This window comes from Populus alba, chromosome 6 (assembly GCF_005239225.2).
Source record: "Populus alba chromosome 6, ASM523922v2, whole genome shotgun sequence".
Lineage (NCBI taxonomy): Eukaryota > Viridiplantae > Streptophyta > Magnoliopsida > Malpighiales > Salicaceae > Populus > Populus alba.
In genome coordinates this window covers 4,654,112-4,671,929 of record NC_133289.1, presented here as the reverse complement: position 1 = coordinate 4,671,929, position 17,818 = coordinate 4,654,112, and the positions used below count along the sequence as shown (strand labels likewise).

Genomic DNA, 17,818 nt, shown 5'->3' with positions numbered 1-17,818 from the left:
CTATAATAAATTGACATCCCTTACAAACAAAGCGGAGAAAGCATAAAAAAAAAAAAAAACCAAGAGCAAGAAAAAAAAAAACAAAAGCAAAAGAATAAATATGATTGTGCGATTTCATAGTGCCGCTGCTGCTACAGAAGATGCAATAGTGAAAGACCCGGGGCCTTGTAGTTTTTCTTAATTAATATTTTCCTGCAGTCCAAGATTCTTGCTTTTTCTTCTTTCGGTGGCCATTTACACTACATAGTGTCAAGCCCATTAGCACTAGATATATTTTGGGTTTTTGACATGCAATAGTTCTACTGCCATCACAGTCAAAAAGTATAACCCAGATTTGGAGAATCATGGTGTGGTTTTTATTGCTATCGATTCCCTAATCATGCAACCTTAATTAGCTGCCTCCTTCTGCTCACCCGACACCTAAAAAGATTATGTCTTAATTCGGATGTAATGATTTAAAGTTCTACTTTCCCTTCATGTTTAGCTTTTCTAATCTGTAATCACTCTGGCATTCTCCATCAGAAGTGATGTAATCATGGTCCATTATTTGTCTTCTTTTACCAGATATTGAAGCAAATCCATGAACTGTGAAGCTGATGATTGTGCAACTTAGAGCCATGAACTTGACACCTCACCTGCTTTCCAATGAGTAAGAATCCCTCCAGTGAAATGTGAACACAATCAATTTAATTTTTATTCAACTTCTTATCCTTGTCCTTTTCAATATAGTATTTTTAGTGCCCAGATTTCCCCATCTCATTTGTGATTTGATGTAAAATGAGAGTGAAGCATGATGGACTCCCGAAAAAGAGAGAAAGCAATCCCACATCGGAAGCAAAAAAATAATATCACAACATTATGACCCTCATTAATCCATCTGTCCATCAGCTGAGCCAGGTAGCGTGGGCTTGTAACCCAAGTGGGAGCTTCAAGGTGGTGGAATGTTGACTCAGCTCCGAAGGCTGGGTTCGGACCAGCTTGATTCTGACCTGTCCGTTTCAAGCCACGAGTTGAACCATCGCATCCTAGTGAAGGTGTCCGTTTCAAGCCACGAGTTGAACCATCGCATCCTAGTGAAGACATGGTTGCCATGGTTCCTAGAGCGGAGGGCACAGCGTGAGGCTGGTTTCACAGAGCAGCGATCACCTCCCTCTCTTGGCAGTGAAAGGATAACTGGTCGGTGCTGTCCGAAGCCATATGATATGGCTTAATGGGCTGGTCTAATTGGACTATCACTTTTTTTCTCTTAAATTTTTAAGTAAGAAGCCCTTTTCTTTTAATTCAGAAACTTGGTTCTCGGGAAATTTAAGCGTGTTTGGTGCAACTTTATGGGGGAAGTTAATTATTAAGAGGGTATTTAGTATTAGTACTATCCAAAGTAAATATATTTTTCTATTTCAAAATACACACTAATCATTGTTAATAACTTAAGTATTTTTCTCACCTTTCATTAACATTAATAAATTATGTAGTCATATTAAAGAAACTACCGTGCATTACTTAATAATTATTATCAGCAAGTTTTGCTTAAACTTAATTAGACAGTCTTATTGCATCCAAACCTCAGGGCATGTTTGGAAGGGAAAGAGAGCAAACAAAAATGAAGAATTTAAAAAAGTGAAAACGACAATATGCCTGAAGCTTAATGGATTTTAAAAAGGAAACACACTAATTCATCATTTAATGGATCAAAGTGTGACACGTCAGTCCACCATTTGACGACCCTCTTTAGGTCACGTATCAAGCAACCAAAAAGATTCCTTTGTCAACAAATAATAATGAAAGTGGCTCCATCTTTGGCTTTGACCATGTAAAGTGCTAGAAAAAGGTTGTAATTATCATAAAAGCTATCAAGGTTTGCCCACCAATTGTTTTTTGTTCTTCCTTTTCGTTGTATAGAGATCGTGTGGTTTTGTGCTTGGAACCGCGTGTTTAAGTGTATTTTAAAATTGTGTTTTGTTTGATGTTTTATAGTGTTTTTAAATGGTTTTAGTGTTATAAAAATAATTATTTTGATATATTTTTATAAACAATTACTTTTAAAAAATATCATATACTATAATATTTAACATATTTTAACAATGGTTGTTATGCTTTTAAAAAAAAATTAAATTTATATGCTTCAAATATGTTTTATATTATTTTAATATATTTTTAAAAATTAAAAAAATTAATTTTAATATATTTTTACCAAACTCTCTTAAGAATAAAAAAAAATATTGCTTTCTTTAAAGACAACGGAAAATAATATCCTACTTTCTTTGCTATGAAGAATACGTGAAGTCACCTTGTGTTCTTTTTTGTAGATAGCCATGAATTTTGTGAGCCATTCCTTGAAAGGAGGTTTCTTTACATAGCTAAAAAGACAAGAAAGGTAGCGTAGGATGTGAACTCTTTGTTTCTCCATTAATGGCCATCTTGGCATTGACTGCGAAGATCTTTTTAGCTATGAACATGAAAGATAATATTTTTTTCTTATAAAAGAGAAAATGGTGTGACTCATTACCTCTTGTAGAAAGCAAAAGGGTAATCTAAAGTCATTGTCTTGCATCATCTTCCCATTTTATCAAATATCTTCTAGTTCACACAAGCCAATTCTCATAGCATATCATTTTCAGATCTTTCGAGCAATTATTACCCAATTAAATAAACAAAACAAAACCCCGTGATGCAACTTGTCATTAGCATGGAGAGTTTATTCTTGAAATGTTGAAATCAATTGCTCTCTTCCTATTTGACAAAAATGGCATAATTAAAAACATTTTAGGAACTTTGTTGTAATCATCAGCAACCTTGATGGATGTAGCTCTTAAAAAAACAAAATTATTATCTTTCTATATTTTTAAATATTCATGAATTTGATTAAAATTATGTTTGTTTTTGTGGTGTAATGTATTTTATGCTAATTATATATTTAAAAATATTTAGTTAATTAATATATATATCATAGTTCTATTACACAGATCTCATTAAGTTATTTTAAAAAAAAATTAATAAAAAAATATAATTTATAGTTTTTCTTACGTTTATTATTTTCAATTATAATCATAAAAACTATCTCTATAAAAATAACGTATATTAATCCCATAAGGATCTATCTTGATGATAAATAAAGATGAAATTCGTCAATTATATCTTAAATTGATGCTTTCAATAGGGTAGCTTAAGAGTGATTAATAGTCAAAATCAAAATAATAATGTAAGATAATGATGTTCTTTGAAGAAAATCTCATATTGGTTTCTTCGTGAAAATCATTGCGTTGGCCATCTTTCAATTATAGAACACAAAATAGGGAAAATATCTTGAATTTGAGTCTTGCTCTTGTCAAGAAATTATTTCTATTAGAATTGTAGGAGTACATAATTAACTTTGAAATATTATTTTTGTATAATTTATATATTAGTTTGTTGTAAATTATTTTTCAAGACAAAAAAAAAATATCAACACCACGATTTTAATTTTTTATAATTTGAATATAAATAACTTGACAAGAGTCAAATTGCAAATAATCCTACAAAACTAATCTAAGCTTCTTTCCATGAAATGTTTAAATATATATTTTGGAATGAATCGGGGTGAAATAGCAATCATCCCATGCCCTGAAACACAAGTATTCTACTGTTGATTTTGACAAAAAATGAGAACCTTCCTTCCATGAACTTTCGTGAAATTTCTCAAAAGTTCATGGAAGGAAGGTTTTATATATATATATATATATATATATATATATATATTATATATATATATATATATATATATATAATTCCACAACCAGGATGAATTTACGTGACAAAGGCGTTTTTTTTTCTTGTTCGTTAAGCTTTTCCAGAAATTCAAACAATAATATTCATTAGCAAATACCCATTACATATGTAGCATTATGATTGCCAATAATATTATCCATAATTACATATAAAAACACAAGTTTTATAGAAATTGTTTTATTAATTCGAATACTTTTAAAAGACTATATTATAGCCTTTAAGTTGTTTAAATGATTATTATACATTTATTCAATACATATATGTTTCCTATATTTTTAATATAAGTTTTCAAACACGTGTTTTTACAACAACTTTTCTTTTTACAGAACCATAAACGCATTAAAAAAGAATATTTGTTTTAAGTGTACATCAAGACATCATAAAAACCTTTTTTTTTTTTTTCTCAAACCACCGTGGAAAAATACTTATTTATTTATTCACACAATCTATACATTATAAATTTAATTTTTATAGTTAATTCAGTACACAACAGAAATAAGGCCACATTGCTTGACAAACTCTCTATTATTTTTTAAAAGGGACTTCTATCATTTCCATAATATTATTGAGTTATTGAAAATAAAATCTCTGAATGTTTTATTTTTAGATATTTAAGTTGAGGATATTATAAAAATCTCATATTTGCTAATCCATTAAGAATATGTTTTTTATATATAAAAAAAATAGAGCATATTTCCTTGGATAATTCTTCAAATCCCTAAAATTAATTGTTCTTCTATTTTTTTTTATATAAAAATCCCTTTTCCTATCAATGATTATATTTAATCAACAACGACAACAACAAAAGGCATAGCTGTAAGGGCATTACGTAAATAAGAAAAAGACAGAGTACAAGATTTTTATTTTATGCATCCAATATCCACGATGCCCATAAGAACAACGTTTGGGATAATAGAGTACAGCAATTACAACTGCAACTACAACCTAACCAACTGATTTTCAGCCACGCTTTCTTAGAAAAATCTCTAATTTAACGGCTCTTGTTTATACTCTCTCTCTCTCTTCCTCCCTCTCTCGGCCCTCAACAACTCCTCCATAGAACCCCATTAGCCTCCATTTTATTCCTCATAGTCTTCCATCCCTCTCTAATCCAAGCTTTTTCTCTTTGATTCTCTCTCTCTTCTTCTACTTTTTCTTTTTCTCCTCTCATGTGAGGCTTGCTGCTGCTGCTTTGGATTCCCACAAAGACAACAACTAGTTGCCAAAGACTCTAAAAAGTCTTTTTTTTTCTTCTTCCTTTTCTGTCACCAACATAATAATAATAATAATAATAATATTGACCATAACCATGTGTGTAAAGGATGCAGAGCAAGAAATAGAGAACGCAATTGACAATAATAGTAATAGCAACAAGATGCAATCTTGGCCTTTGCATTGTGACCTATTGCAAACCCGGATGGAGAATTTTGATCCAGACTCTTCTTTGATTTGTTCTAGTGGTGGGATTAGTGTTGCCAACTCTTATCCTGTAAGAATCCTTCTTTCTTTTCCTTAGTTGGGTTTTTCTTCTTCTTCTTCTTTTGTTTGTGTTCTGTATTCTGCCGGTTTTTTGTTGGAATTGATTTACTGTTTTCCAAAGTTGGGATTTTTTTTATGTTTTTGTCGGTGCATGTTTGTGTTCTGAATTATGTTATTTCCTTTGAAGACGTGTTTGGTGAGAATTGAGTTGTTGACTCTATGCAATCTGTTCATTAATGCCATCCTTAACTTGATTTTTGTTGATGAATTTGTACTTTTTTTTCCTCCTAGCTGTTGAAGCTCTTGATGATCCATATTTAGAGTTGCTTTCTAATTTCCTTTTCCTTGTTTGCTCTAAAAGGTTTCAGACTTTTAGCTGGTTGTGTAATTATGAAATTGTTGCTGTTTCATGGTATCCATATTTAGTGTTGCTTTCTAATTTCCTTTTCCTTATTTGCTCTAAAAAGCTTCCGACTTTTAGCTGGTTGTTTAATTATGAAATTGTTGCTGGTTAATGGATTTTGTGGGCTTTTGGAGATATGTGGATACAATATTTTTCCTGCCTTGATTCTTGAAGTCTGTTCTAAAAATTTTCTTGTTTGTTGCTTCAATGAGCTAGTTACAGTACTGTGACTCATTTATTTTATTTTTTTCACCACCTGCATGGTACTGCTTTGCTTTGGTAAATAATTTCTCTTCAATTTTATTCCCTTGACTCATTTACTACTCTGCTTGGACTCATAGTTGTCATGGAGAGATAGATAGATAGATAGATAGATAGATGGTGAAAGAGAGAATCTTTTTACTTCCATTTTCTCCTGTGACTTTGGTATTAATCAAAGAACAGGGCTGGTTGTCAATCATTAATCCTGGTTGAACTTTTATTTTTGTAGTATCTTGTAAACTGTACGTACTGCTTGGAACCCTGTCTTGATTCTTAATCATTAACCATTTCATGCCTTTCTATGTCCGTAATCTCACTTCTGTTATTTAGAGGTCTTGAATTTGCACTTAATCACAAGTATTATTAGAATCCCATATTACTTTCTCTTTGGTGGTGATAACCCAAGACTTGGTATCATCCTTGTTTACTTCATGCTATAGCCTTCTATGGAATATTTATCTTCATCACTATTTGTTCTTCTGCAATCTCATTTAGTTTTATTTTCTTTGTGGTTGCTCTTTCAGCTGGAAAGCATCTGCGAGGATAGAGTGGTCACAGAAAGGAAACAGAATCTGTTAACAGATTTTTTCCCCACCCTTCGCTCAGGAGAATGGTCTGATATTGGTGGTCGGCTTCACATGGAAGACACACACATTTGCATCAGTGACTTGGCTAAGAAGTTTGGTTCCAATTTGCTCATCAGCGAGCATGCTATTTCTTTCTATGGTGTAAGTTATTGTCCAATCTGTTGTTTATCTGCTATTTTAGCTGCTAATGAATTTTATGTTTTTCTGTTGTTTTGGTCCTTGTCAAGCATTATATTTATAATTGTGCTTTCTGTTCGGTAATGAAAAAAAAATCATAGCTTTTGGTCTTCTAGCTCATATGGTAGAAATATTTTAGGATGAGGGCTTCTTTCGCTTCATGATTAGCGAACTTCATTGTGGTATACCTTCATAGGGTACCAGGTTGACTTGGAGGACAATGAAGTTGTCTTGATCTCACTTTTCTCTCTTTGAACTTATAATGAAGATAACAAGTGTGTAGGTTCTAGAAAGTACTATTTAGTCTAAAATCTAATCAGAACTTGTCACTTTAAATTAATTTAATCTGAGCATCACTTTAGACTTGAAAACCTGAAGGTGCCACTGTTTTCAATTAGCATGCTTAAAACCTGTGCTTTATATCCTGTATTCTGCCATCATAATTGTGTCTACAGTAACACTATAAAAATATCAACTCCACAAATTCAGAGTATCTATCAGCTTAAGCACTCCGCTGTAACTACAAAGAGGCAAAAGGGACCTCAAGCTTCCTGTGGTTAATGAGTTTTTGATAGCAGTGTTTCCTATATTTAAAGATGTTATGCATTCTGAATAAGGACATCATTCATCAACACTTTCACTCTTTTAGTTGTGCTAGATACTTTAAACTAGAGGGTTATTATCTACACAGGAAAGCAATCATCACCATTTTGATATTTTAAGCATGCAAAACTGACAGTATTAATTTGAGGCTGATGTGGAGCCATTAGCATGACTGGAATCCTTCTTCGGGGTCAATGATTAGATGTTGATCATGTTTTAAGGATTAGAAACTACCCATTTATAACACAATTTTTGGGAGCATGGATCAGATCTCCTTTTCCTCTTGGTTAAAAGTGCACATCGTTTGGTGATTAATTGTAACACACAGAAGAGGTCCTGAAGTTATTTTTTTGATAAAGAAAGGAAGTAATACCCTTGCTCTCTAATTCATCTGAGTTGATCCAAAGTTCAAGCATGCTCCTTTGTGCTGATCAGACACCAAGAATAGCTCTCTTACTTTAACTATGCTCGTCTGGAAACAGATAAGATGTAATTGCACTGCATAAATCTTTAGAAAAATAATGCCAACAGGCATATACAAGCTATAATAAATGGGACTTTTTCGTTCTTATTTTGACAATTACATGTACTTTGGAAAACAGGTATTTGATGGGCATGGAGGAAAGAGTGCAGCACATTTTGTCTGTGAACATTTACCAAGAGTCATTGTTGAGGATGCTGATTTCCCTGTAAAACTTGAGAAAGTGGTCGCAAGGTCATTCATTGAGACTGATGCTGCATTTGAAAAGTCATGCTCCCTTGAGTCAGCCCGTTCTTCTGGCACTACTGCACTTACTGCAATGATATTTGGGAGGTGAGTGCTTCCTATCCTATTTAGCGATCAGTCATCTCCTTCCTATGGTTTATCCAGGACTTTCTAGTTCACGCCATCCCTTTTGTTTAGTCCATATCTGACTTTTCCAAGATCATCCTGTCCTGGGTAACAGTCCTGAATGAGTTCTAGTAGTCAAGGTAAAAGGCAATGATGACCCAATTATATAGCTTTCTGTCCTATCATAAAGATCTGCAATGAGACCTAAGATCTTACCTTGTTAGGAATTGCTCCAAACATTTAGTAATATCATATATTGGCATTCTATTATGTCACTTGATAAAGTGCATTGCTTGATAAAAAAATGTTTTCATCTTGGACAGGTCATTACTTGTGGCAAATGCTGGTGATTGTCGGGCAGTATTATCACGAGGTGGAGTAGCTAAGGAAATGTCAGAGGATCACAGACCTTGCTGCATTAAAGAAAAGACTAGAATTGAGTCCTTAGGTGGATTCATTGATGATGGTTATCTAAATGGTCAGTTAGGTGTTACCCGTGCATTAGGTGATTGGCATCTCGAAGGAATGAAGAAAACAGGTGACAAAAGTGGCCCATTAAGTGCTGAACCAGAACTTAAATTGGTTACGTTGACCAAGGAAGATGAGTTTTTGATAATCGGAAGTGATGGAATATGGGATGTGTACTCAAACCAAAATGCAGTAGATTTTGTTAGGAAGAGACTTCAAGAGCACAATGATGTGAAGCAGTGCTGCGGAGAAATGGTTGGGGAAGCAATAAAACGGGGAGCAACCGACAACTTGACCGTTGTAATTGTTAGCTTTCACTTGGAGCCACCGCCACCGGTGGTGGTACAGAGGACAAGATTCAGGCGGAGCATTTCCGCTGAAGGACTTCAGAATCTCAAATGCTTGCTAGAAGGTAATGCTTAAAATCTTTCGTTAAAGTTTTCCCCGGTAACGAAGGGTAGAACCTGCCAAATAACAGTGCATAGCTACATTGGTTGTTCTCAAGTTTTATTTGTGTATATTGTATATAAACTCGTTGGCGAAGAGAGTTTGCTTTTTTCTTCCCTCGTATCATTCTTCCTTCATTAACAGGAGTCTTTATGCATTTTCCTTTCTTCCTTCTTATTGTCTGCTAGGTTCCATAGGTATCAAGCCAAAATTGTTCTAAGTAATGGATATTTGTATGTTTAAGGTAGGGATTGATTTGCTGCAAAAGTAAGCATGCCTTTCAACTGCGAGATTTTACCTCTCAAGTATCCTTTTTAGTTGTTTTACATTAGATAGATACTGAAGAATTCCTAAGTTTTACATTACATACTGTACGCAATTTCTCGGTTTTCATATGTTGCATGTACAATTGTTTTAAAATTTTGATTGTCATAAATATAGTTTCAAACTGTTGATGCTTGGTACCTGTATATAAAAATTAAAAAATTAAAAAACCACACCAAACTAAAACGGAAGGATGTGTACTAGACACACATGATACTATCCACTGCAACAGTTCAATTATCACTTTGTTATTACCCCCGAAAAATCAATGGCTTGGTGTTGAGGTAATTCAATATTTTTGCAAGTTTGATTGATTATTATCAGATTAAAAGGGAGTAGAATTGTTTTTCTGTTTCTTAAACACAGTAGGATGATTAAATTATTTTCAAAAGAAAAATTTTTAAAGCTAAGCATGCAGGGATGCTTTTTTTTGTCTTTTTACTTTTTTAAACATGGTAAAATAACAATTAGTTTTAAAAGCAAAATTTTTAAAAGTATTTTTTTTTTTTTCTTTTTAACTTGGTTTTTTTGTTATTATCAAATTGAATGTAAACGATTTAGTATTTTAGTATTTTAATAAATATAAAAATATTTATTTAGAGAAAAAGTGGTTTCATAAAAATTCTCTTCCGTCGTGCCATTAGAATAATTGTGATGTCTTCTTCCTAGTAAGGAGATAAATGGCAACGGTTATGGGATGGTTTGTCACTAATAATGATTTTATTTTTGTCTTTTTTCTTCACCTTGGAAGTTATGCTAACCATTTAAAATTTTAAAGATATTTTTTTATTTATTAAAATTTTAACTTTATTCTTTATTTTTTTTTATTTTGAATTTTTTTCTTTATTTTTTTTTATATTTTATTTTATTTTATTTTTAATTTAATTCTTATTCTTTTAATTGTTTTTTTTTGTTAAATTATTTTTTTTAGTTTCACTCTTCAATAAAAAAATTTATAGTTGTCTTCTAATTTCCTTTTTATTTTAATTTTAATAATTATTCTCTTAATTGCTATTTTTTGTTTCAAATCATTTTGTATAATTAGTTTTCTTTTCTAATTTTATTCTTCAATATTTGATTGGTTTGGTTTGGAATTGGGTATCCTGATTTTTTTAGGTATGGTACTTTCAATCTAATGATCTAGGTTACAAGCTTGAAAAGTTAATGTGAGTTGATATTATTTATTTTATTATTTTTTATTTCATCATTTTTAAATGAGCTCCATGTTTTGCTTTGTATTTTTTTTTATGGGTTATCCTGATTTTATGACTTGACCTGTAGGTTATGTTGACTTAGTCTTAATACTTGAATTACAAATTTATCATACTAAATTCAAATTGTTAATTTTTTTCTTTGTTTTTTATCCAATCTTGTCCTTCCATGTTTAATTAACTAATAATCGAGCAGTTTTTTTTTTTTCACAAATTTTTTTTTCTCCTGTTATCATAATTATCTTTTATTTGTTCCGTTTGCGACTATTTTCTATTTTTTTAATCTAATTTAAATAAATTTCTTTTGTTTTTAGAATGGCTGCAGCACTTTAATATCATTTTTTATGAATAAAATAATCCATTCACAACGGTGCAGCTTCCATGTCTAATGATTCTTATTTTTGCAAATTAAAAGGATGACATCTCAAAGTTGATTCTCACCAAAAGCAGGACATTTTGACTTGGAAGCTTCCAAAACTGCCCAACACAAATTCCAACAAGACAAACTAGTATCATAACTCATTGTATCACAAGTTTGGTTCCTCTATCCTCCGCCTTCACCACATAAATTTGTCGTATTTTTGTGGTGGCGTGTTTGAAACATCATGGATAACAGTCTATTATAACACAAAGTTCGTAAATTACAGTGGTTCTTTTATTTCCAGCAATCAATTTACTTATCAACCACGTTTAGGAAATCTGTTATTTGTGTGACTTTTCTTTCGTTCTTGGATAAATTGCTGTAAAACATGCTTTGCTGGAACTCCTGACAGACTGATAATAGAGCTCAAATCACTCACAAATGATGCTTGAGAGTTCTTGCACTTTAGTCTGCTTAATGCCCAGCAAATATGCTACAATAAATGGGAACACGCTCGTTAAAAAAACCAGAGTTTGTAGCTACGAGGGACTCTTGCATGAGCAAAGGGGGTGAGGTCTGAGGTTGAGTTTCGTTTTTGTCATTTTTCTTCTTCTTTTCTTGATAAGCCAAAGTAGATCAACAGAAGACACCATGAAAGCAAAAGAAGCCCCCAAGGAGAAACACAGAGCATGGAAAGAAGCAGAGCACTGGCTCCCAAGCAGAAAAGGTGAAGACACTGAACATAAACTAGAACAACAGAAAAATGACAGGGCAAGGTTGCTAAAAAACATACTTGTATCCTTCCATGTGAACCTGCTGCATGCGACAGCCATGGTATAACCTCTGGAGCCATGGCTATTTATATTATAGACTACGATCTGTCGAGGACCAACAGTGACATCCCCAGTGAATATCAAAGCCAAAACTTTGGAAGTTATGTACACATGATACGGATACGGAAGTTTTAAATGTGAAGTTAGAAAATTATTGATTGGATCCTAGGAAGATGAGATTTGGATTATATAATATAATTGTGTGTTTAGTATTTTTCAAATAAATAAACTCATGTATGTTAGTTAAAAAAAATTGCTTCTAAAAATAATTTAATTATTCTATTGTATTTTAAAAAATAAAAAGTAAAAAAAAACCTTAGATATCAATTTTAAAGATTTTACTTTCAAGAATAATTTAATCATTTCACTATATTAAAAAAAAAAAAATACATATCCCACACTCAATCTTATAATGACCAATAAGCTTTATAAAAAGATCCAATTACATCATTGATTTTTTTAAAAAAATATAAAATGGTAATTGCACTCTGTGAATAGTGATTTATGTTTAAGAATACAAAGAATTTTTTAGTTATTTTTTATGATAAATAGCTCGTGGAGAGATGATTTTGCAAAAGAAAGAAATCTTGCCTAAAAAAATAAAAAGTTTTAGGGATACAATACTTTTTGTCGATCCTTCTTACCACCAATATGGGATATTCATTTTTTATTTAGTTACAAAATATCTCTCACTCATTAAGTTCTTTAAAAAAAATGTTTTCACGTCCATTCATTAAAAAAAAAAAAAAAAAAAAAGTATTTCCTTCCTTGTCAATGAGTACAAGCCTTCAAGCATATGACAAGTTCATTTTTTAATTACTACGGCGTATTCCACATGGAAAAACTTTTAAAACAATGTTAATGTTGTATTTTTTTTTAGAACATGGTACCGTGCGATTAATCAGACAAACGTACTGTAATTCATCAATGCATTATATGATCAACAATAATGTTAGCAATAAAATAATAATATCATTAGCATTGTTTTTAAAAAAAGGAGACAGGTGAAAAATAATTTATAAGAATTCCCCCACCAATTATTTCTTAAAGCTAGTTCAAAGTACTCAAGTCTTTCTTTTTTTCCTTGTCTATTGAGAACGTTGGACTAGCTTTTCCAACGTTTCTTCATTTTCTTTTCGAGCTTTAAAGAAGATTCTTTGAGCCTAAAGTTTACAGCATGAGACAAAAGTCTCAAGAGTTTACGCACCAATTCCACTGCTCAATAAGGCATTGATCTCTCCGATTATATTAACAGGTCTTCCATCAAACATGGACGAGAGTGTCCTCTCACAAAGTTTCTTCAGCTCCCTGGTTTTAGAAAGAGCTGCTTCCTGCAATTGAAACACCAACAATTCAGTTTGTTTCCAAAAACAAAACTCCACAGCTAACTTTAATTTTCCTTTCTAAAGAATTTTCACCCAAGAAAAAGATTTGAGTGCATCTGAGTCCTTTTTTTTCCTAAATCCAAGGAAAAATCAAGAGGTTCAGTACAGTTATCCAAAGACCGTTCACCAAATATATGCACCAGGATCATATTTTTTCATTATCGTGAAAGTAAACTAGAACGCATCAATGAAAAGAAACAGTACAGGATGTGACTAAACGCAAAAGTATAAAGAAATTTATCTTGTAAATTCCCCTGGTGGTTCAGGAGTTGAGGGATAACAATTGCCACCCGAGCAGACTTAGAGAGTATCACTAGTGTGCGTGCGTGCGTGTGGATTCCTTTATGGTATCCACTGCCCACCCATACAAAAAATACTATAGAGGAAATGTGGTACGGAATTTTGAAATCTTGCCACGAAAATAACAGTTATGCTTGGGAATCAATCACCATCAAGGAACAAAGACAAGCGTGGCAAGGACATTTTGCTGGTAGATTCGAGAATGAAGTTATGCACATGTTACATGTGAGCACAAAAGCCAATGAACAAAAAACTTCATATTTATTAACTTATGCATTAAAAATGTGCAGTTTGGATCATGGACCCAAACAAACACTAGATGCATTTTTCTTGTTTTATTTTTATTTGGAAGTACGAAAAGAACAGAAGCGAAAAAATGGAAGGGTTTGTGGAAGGCAATGAGAACTCAAAATAAATAATGGCATGAGAACGACACAAACAGAGCACTTCCCTCATTATGACAATAAATACTCTCTTTTTTTCCTGGAAGCAGAATCAACTTTATTATCCAAGAAAAGCTACCTGCTTTGGCCATGATGAAGATATAGAATTGTGAAGTTCCATGCGTTTAGCAGCCACATCTTTTAACCCCTCTTTTAATTTCAACTCATGATGCTTCTTTGCTTCCAATGTACTCACTAGTCTGTCCAGATATCTGGAATTCAGGATAACACATTAGAATTAAGTATTACAACTTATCATAAAGAAAAATTTGCCTATTTTTTTTATATTATTCTTTGGATGAAAAGAGCAGAGCTTGACCTCAAGACATCCCTCCCTCTCCTCTGGAAGAGTACCAGTAGACTAAACAGACATTGGTTAAAAGCATGCCTACTTTTAATACAACACCTATACCTTAAAAGGTATAGCCACAGCCATACATTTAGCAGAAGAAAATCAACACAAGCGGAAAAAAAATGAATTTACCATATATATGAAGACCAGAACAGCCATCTTCAGAAAAGGACCTACAGACCTCCCCACCTCCTTTCCCAGAATACTTAAAAAAAAATTCCCATATTAAAATATCTGCTTTCATGGCTACTATACACCAAATGATTGTTTGCAGTGTAGGTCCACTTTCAAATTTTCAAAATTATAAAATGCATTAACAGATTCCTACAGCCTAATAACAAGACAAACAATTTCACTGGTTGGGCAGTTGATTACAGAGTTTTGCAATTCTCAAACAGTGACATTCATTACTTGGTATTTTCAAGCCTTTCACCACATGCAATAGGAAGAATTATATAGTGTTCATCACATGCTGACCCACGGTATCTTTTTCAAGTTTCAACACAATAGGAAATTCCACTCAGCTTATCTCGTACATCCACTCTTCTACTTTTGCAAAACTATCATGCACAAATTCTTTTGCAAACTTTGTTTAAATGAGTAAAAGAACAAAATAACACTTGCCAAGCTGTAGATGATAAAACCGACTATCATTATCTATAAGTACCTTTTAGAGTTAAGAAGCATAATCAAGTCTCTTGTTTTCCCATTTGTCAGCAAAGAAATGGCCAAAGAAACATTAGATGACATTGTATCAATAGCATCAGGAGTATACTGCTGCAGGCACACCAAGGGAGCAACCGACTGGACTTGATGTTGCAAAGACATGGTCTCTTCATTACTCAACTCTGCCAATCTTTGACTCAAAAATGCTTTTATCTAAAATGAATCATTAATAGCAAATATCAACAATTAATCTAAAAATTGTAATCTCATTTAAAATACAAGTAGAAACCAGTGAGTTCCTCAGGGCTTTGTTAATGCTGGATCATCCATCTTAGTTCTCAAAGAGGAAGATACAAAATATTTACCAATACAAAAGAAATTACTTCAGTAGCATTATCCAAACTGGCCTTACAATATGAAAAATTAGCCTATACCTCGTATAAATCATCAAGAATTTTATTCCGATATTCTGTATCCAAAAGCTGGCTCCTGCCTTCCTTCATTCCCGGGGTGTGAGTTATAGTATCTAGAACATATGTCTGATTTTCCAAACCCATGTTTACCAAATTAGTGTCATTGATTGCATCAACTTGAGGTGTTTCAACACTAATACCCCAACAAATTTCTGATACAGAAATCTCAGTATGAACATTTTCTTCCTCTTTTTTTAATGGAGTCTCACCGGATTCTACAGCTTCATTTTGTGAAGAGTTCTGCGAGATGTCACTGGCATTTACGATTTCATAAGGACCTAAACCATTACCACCATCATCTGTTTCTTCTACAGTGCCAATATCCCAGTCAATATCAGCACCATCAACAGAAATATCCCAGTCAATATTATTGGCAGCAACATCCATGTCCCCTCTCTCATGGTTTGATTCATCCAAATCCAATTGAATATTTGAAGAATCAAGGATCACAGGGTCAGCACAAACATCCAGAGAAGGAGGATTCCCGCGAATATCTTTCAAGTTCAACAACACTGATCTCAAAGGTTTCTGCAATTTTATAAATTAATCAACAATAAAATCCAATCTTCATAATAAAAACATAATTCATGCAAAGAAAAGAATGTTGCAATAATCATTCGAAAGAAAAACAAAAGGCCATCATCTTTACATCCTTTTCCGTATGAACTTCTTTGACGAAGTTGGAATAGTACTCTATTGCCTGTGACATGGTATCGCTGTTTATAACTTCCAGAATTTTGCTAAATGTGCTTGGAAGTGATTTTGCAGTCTCTAAAAGCTCAACCCTCACATTGTTTCCCTACAGTGAGAAATAACATCACTTAATTCATTAATCACATATATCCATGTCTATACAATTTCACAACCATCATTGAACAAGGCCAATATCTCACTTGCAATCCAAGCTCTTGACAAGCCTCAACATATTTAGTCGCAGAAAGAGCTGCACTTCTTTTTATATCAGTTTCCTTGCGCTCTAGCTCCGCCAGTAGTTGCTGGATCTTTTGCACCTGCTTTTTCTGATACGGACTTTGCATTCACAAAAATAAAAACCATATTAACAAAAAAGAAAATTCAGAACATTCTTCAACAAAACTATGGAGCCAACCAAACAGGAAGATGGCAAACTTACATTTCATAATTCACATTTTGGATGATTATTTGCGCAGCTTCACCAAGGTAAACATAATCTTTCTCGAAAGAACGCACAATTGCCTCCCAAGCACCCTACAAAAAGATAGCAGCATTTCATCAACAGAAATATTAAAAAAAAAAAAAATGCACACCGAGAGAGAGAGACAGAGAAAGATAACTAACTTACAGCAGCACCTGATAGCCGGCCAAAAATGTTACGGCTTTCTGGATTCGATTTCATAAGAATTTCATAAATATTTTTAGCCTCTAAGTACCCTATCCCTGTAAATAGTGATAGTGGTGTCAATTTAGTAATTATGAACTCAATACATCTGGACAATACAGATTAACGAAACGAAGCTAACCTTCAGGGTCTAGGGTTTGGAAATAGGGATCGATTTCTTTGGGGAGTGAAGTGAATTCTTTTGAAATCCGAGCTCTTATTGATGCAATTCGTTTTCTCCAATCGGCGGGGATTCGTTTTCGATCAACAAGCCATTCTTGAGTACAAAAACGACGACGAAATTAATGAAAAACGTCAGAGAATGAGAATACGAAATCAAGTAAAGGAGTAGAAATTTTACCTCCGAGACGAGAAAATGAGATGTCGATTGGAAGATTTCGGATGTCATCGGGATTCTGCATTTTTATTTCGGAATTGAATTGTTTTCTCGAGAATTTGTGGAATTGAAATCAAATTCTATTCTTTGTTTCAGTGTTTTGGGTGCAGAGTTGGGTTTTTGATTCCTGAGTGAATGCAGTTTGCGTGCGTGCTGTTACTAACGCCAGTCTTCCTGTTTTTTGTTTTTGCCTTTTTGGTCCGTTATGTGGTTCCGGGTCGGGTCAAGAATTTGATGGAGCAAACGATGACTGCTCTGAATGAAATGACTAGAACACTCCTCTAAACTCGATAAATCACAGGCTTCGTCCCCGTCAATTTAAATTGCCAAAAAGTAAAAAATATTATTTTATACTGTGATGGGGTAAAAAAAGTAGAAAGAAAAAAGGTTAATGTTTAGAAGAATGGTAATGGTTATTTTTATAAGTATTTTTTATTTAAAAATATATTAAAATAATATTTTTTTTATTTTTTAAAAATTATTTTTGATATGAAAATATTAAAAATAAAAAAAAATATTAATTTAAAATAAAAAAAATCATTTTTGAAATAGAAAAATAAAGATGAATTAATTTTTTTTTTTATCAAATTAGAGTTTGCAAGAATGCCCACACATATGGTCTACTATTCAAATTCCATCTTTCATGGTTTAGCTTAAAAAAAGGATAAAAAATTCATAATTTTTTTCTATTTTT

The 17,818-nt window shown here is 32.7% G+C and overlaps 2 protein-coding genes and 1 long non-coding RNA gene across 3 annotated transcripts; 2 read left to right on the top strand and 1 right to left on the bottom strand.

Moving 5' to 3' along the window:
• Positions 1–754: 754 nt before the first annotated feature.
• LOC140955677 (uncharacterized) lies at positions 755–1,390 on the top strand. Its single transcript, XR_012170071.1, has 2 exons — positions 755–1,034; positions 1,080–1,390. It is a non-coding gene; the product is annotated as an uncharacterized lncRNA (long non-coding RNA).
• Positions 1,391–4,662: 3,272 nt separating this feature from the next.
• Positions 4,663–9,312, top strand: LOC118032651 (probable protein phosphatase 2C 27). Its single transcript, XM_035037418.2, has 4 exons — positions 4,663–5,254; positions 6,433–6,636; positions 7,878–8,089; positions 8,431–9,312. Exons 1-4 carry the CDS (start codon positions 5,075–5,077, stop codon positions 8,996–8,998), a joined length of 1,164 nt encoding a protein of 387 aa, XP_034893309.1. The 5' UTR covers positions 4,663–5,074; the 3' UTR covers positions 8,999–9,312.
• Positions 9,313–12,703: 3,391 nt separating this feature from the next.
• LOC118032653 (CDK5RAP3 protein homolog) lies at positions 12,704–17,364 on the bottom strand. The gene is made up of 10 exons (XM_035037419.2): positions 17,089–17,364; positions 16,870–17,004; positions 16,692–16,786; positions 16,503–16,597; positions 16,264–16,399; positions 16,020–16,169; positions 15,332–15,898; positions 14,899–15,110; positions 13,959–14,091; positions 12,704–13,082 (listed from the first exon to the last, which is right to left on the bottom strand). Exons 1-10 carry the CDS (start codon positions 17,147–17,149, stop codon positions 12,951–12,953), a joined length of 1,716 nt encoding a protein of 571 aa, XP_034893310.1. The 5' UTR covers positions 17,150–17,364; the 3' UTR covers positions 12,704–12,950.
• Between the last annotated feature and the right edge of the window lie 454 nt (positions 17,365–17,818).

Bases quoted from the DNA above. Each gene is read 5' to 3' on its own strand.
- LOC118032653 (XM_035037419.2), bottom strand. From the start codon at position 17,149: ATGCAGAATCCCGATGACATCCGAAATCTTCCAATCGACATCTCATTT. The intron at 16,598-16,691 runs GTAAGTTAGTTA...ATCTTTTTGTAG, and splicing joins GCCGGCTATCAGGTGCTGCT to GGTGCTTGGGAGGCAATTGT. The intron at 16,170-16,263 runs GTGAGATATTGG...TTCTCACTGTAG, and splicing joins GTCAAGAGCTTGGATTGCAA to GGAAACAATGTGAGGGTTGA.
- LOC118032651 (XM_035037418.2), top strand. From the start codon at position 5,075: ATGTGTGTAAAGGATGCAGAGCAAGAAATAGAGAACGCAATTGACAAT. The intron at 6,637-7,877 runs GTAAGTTATTGT...TTTGGAAAACAG, and splicing joins ATGCTATTTCTTTCTATGGT to GTATTTGATGGGCATGGAGG. The intron at 8,090-8,430 runs GTGAGTGCTTCC...CATCTTGGACAG, and splicing joins ACTGCAATGATATTTGGGAG to GTCATTACTTGTGGCAAATG.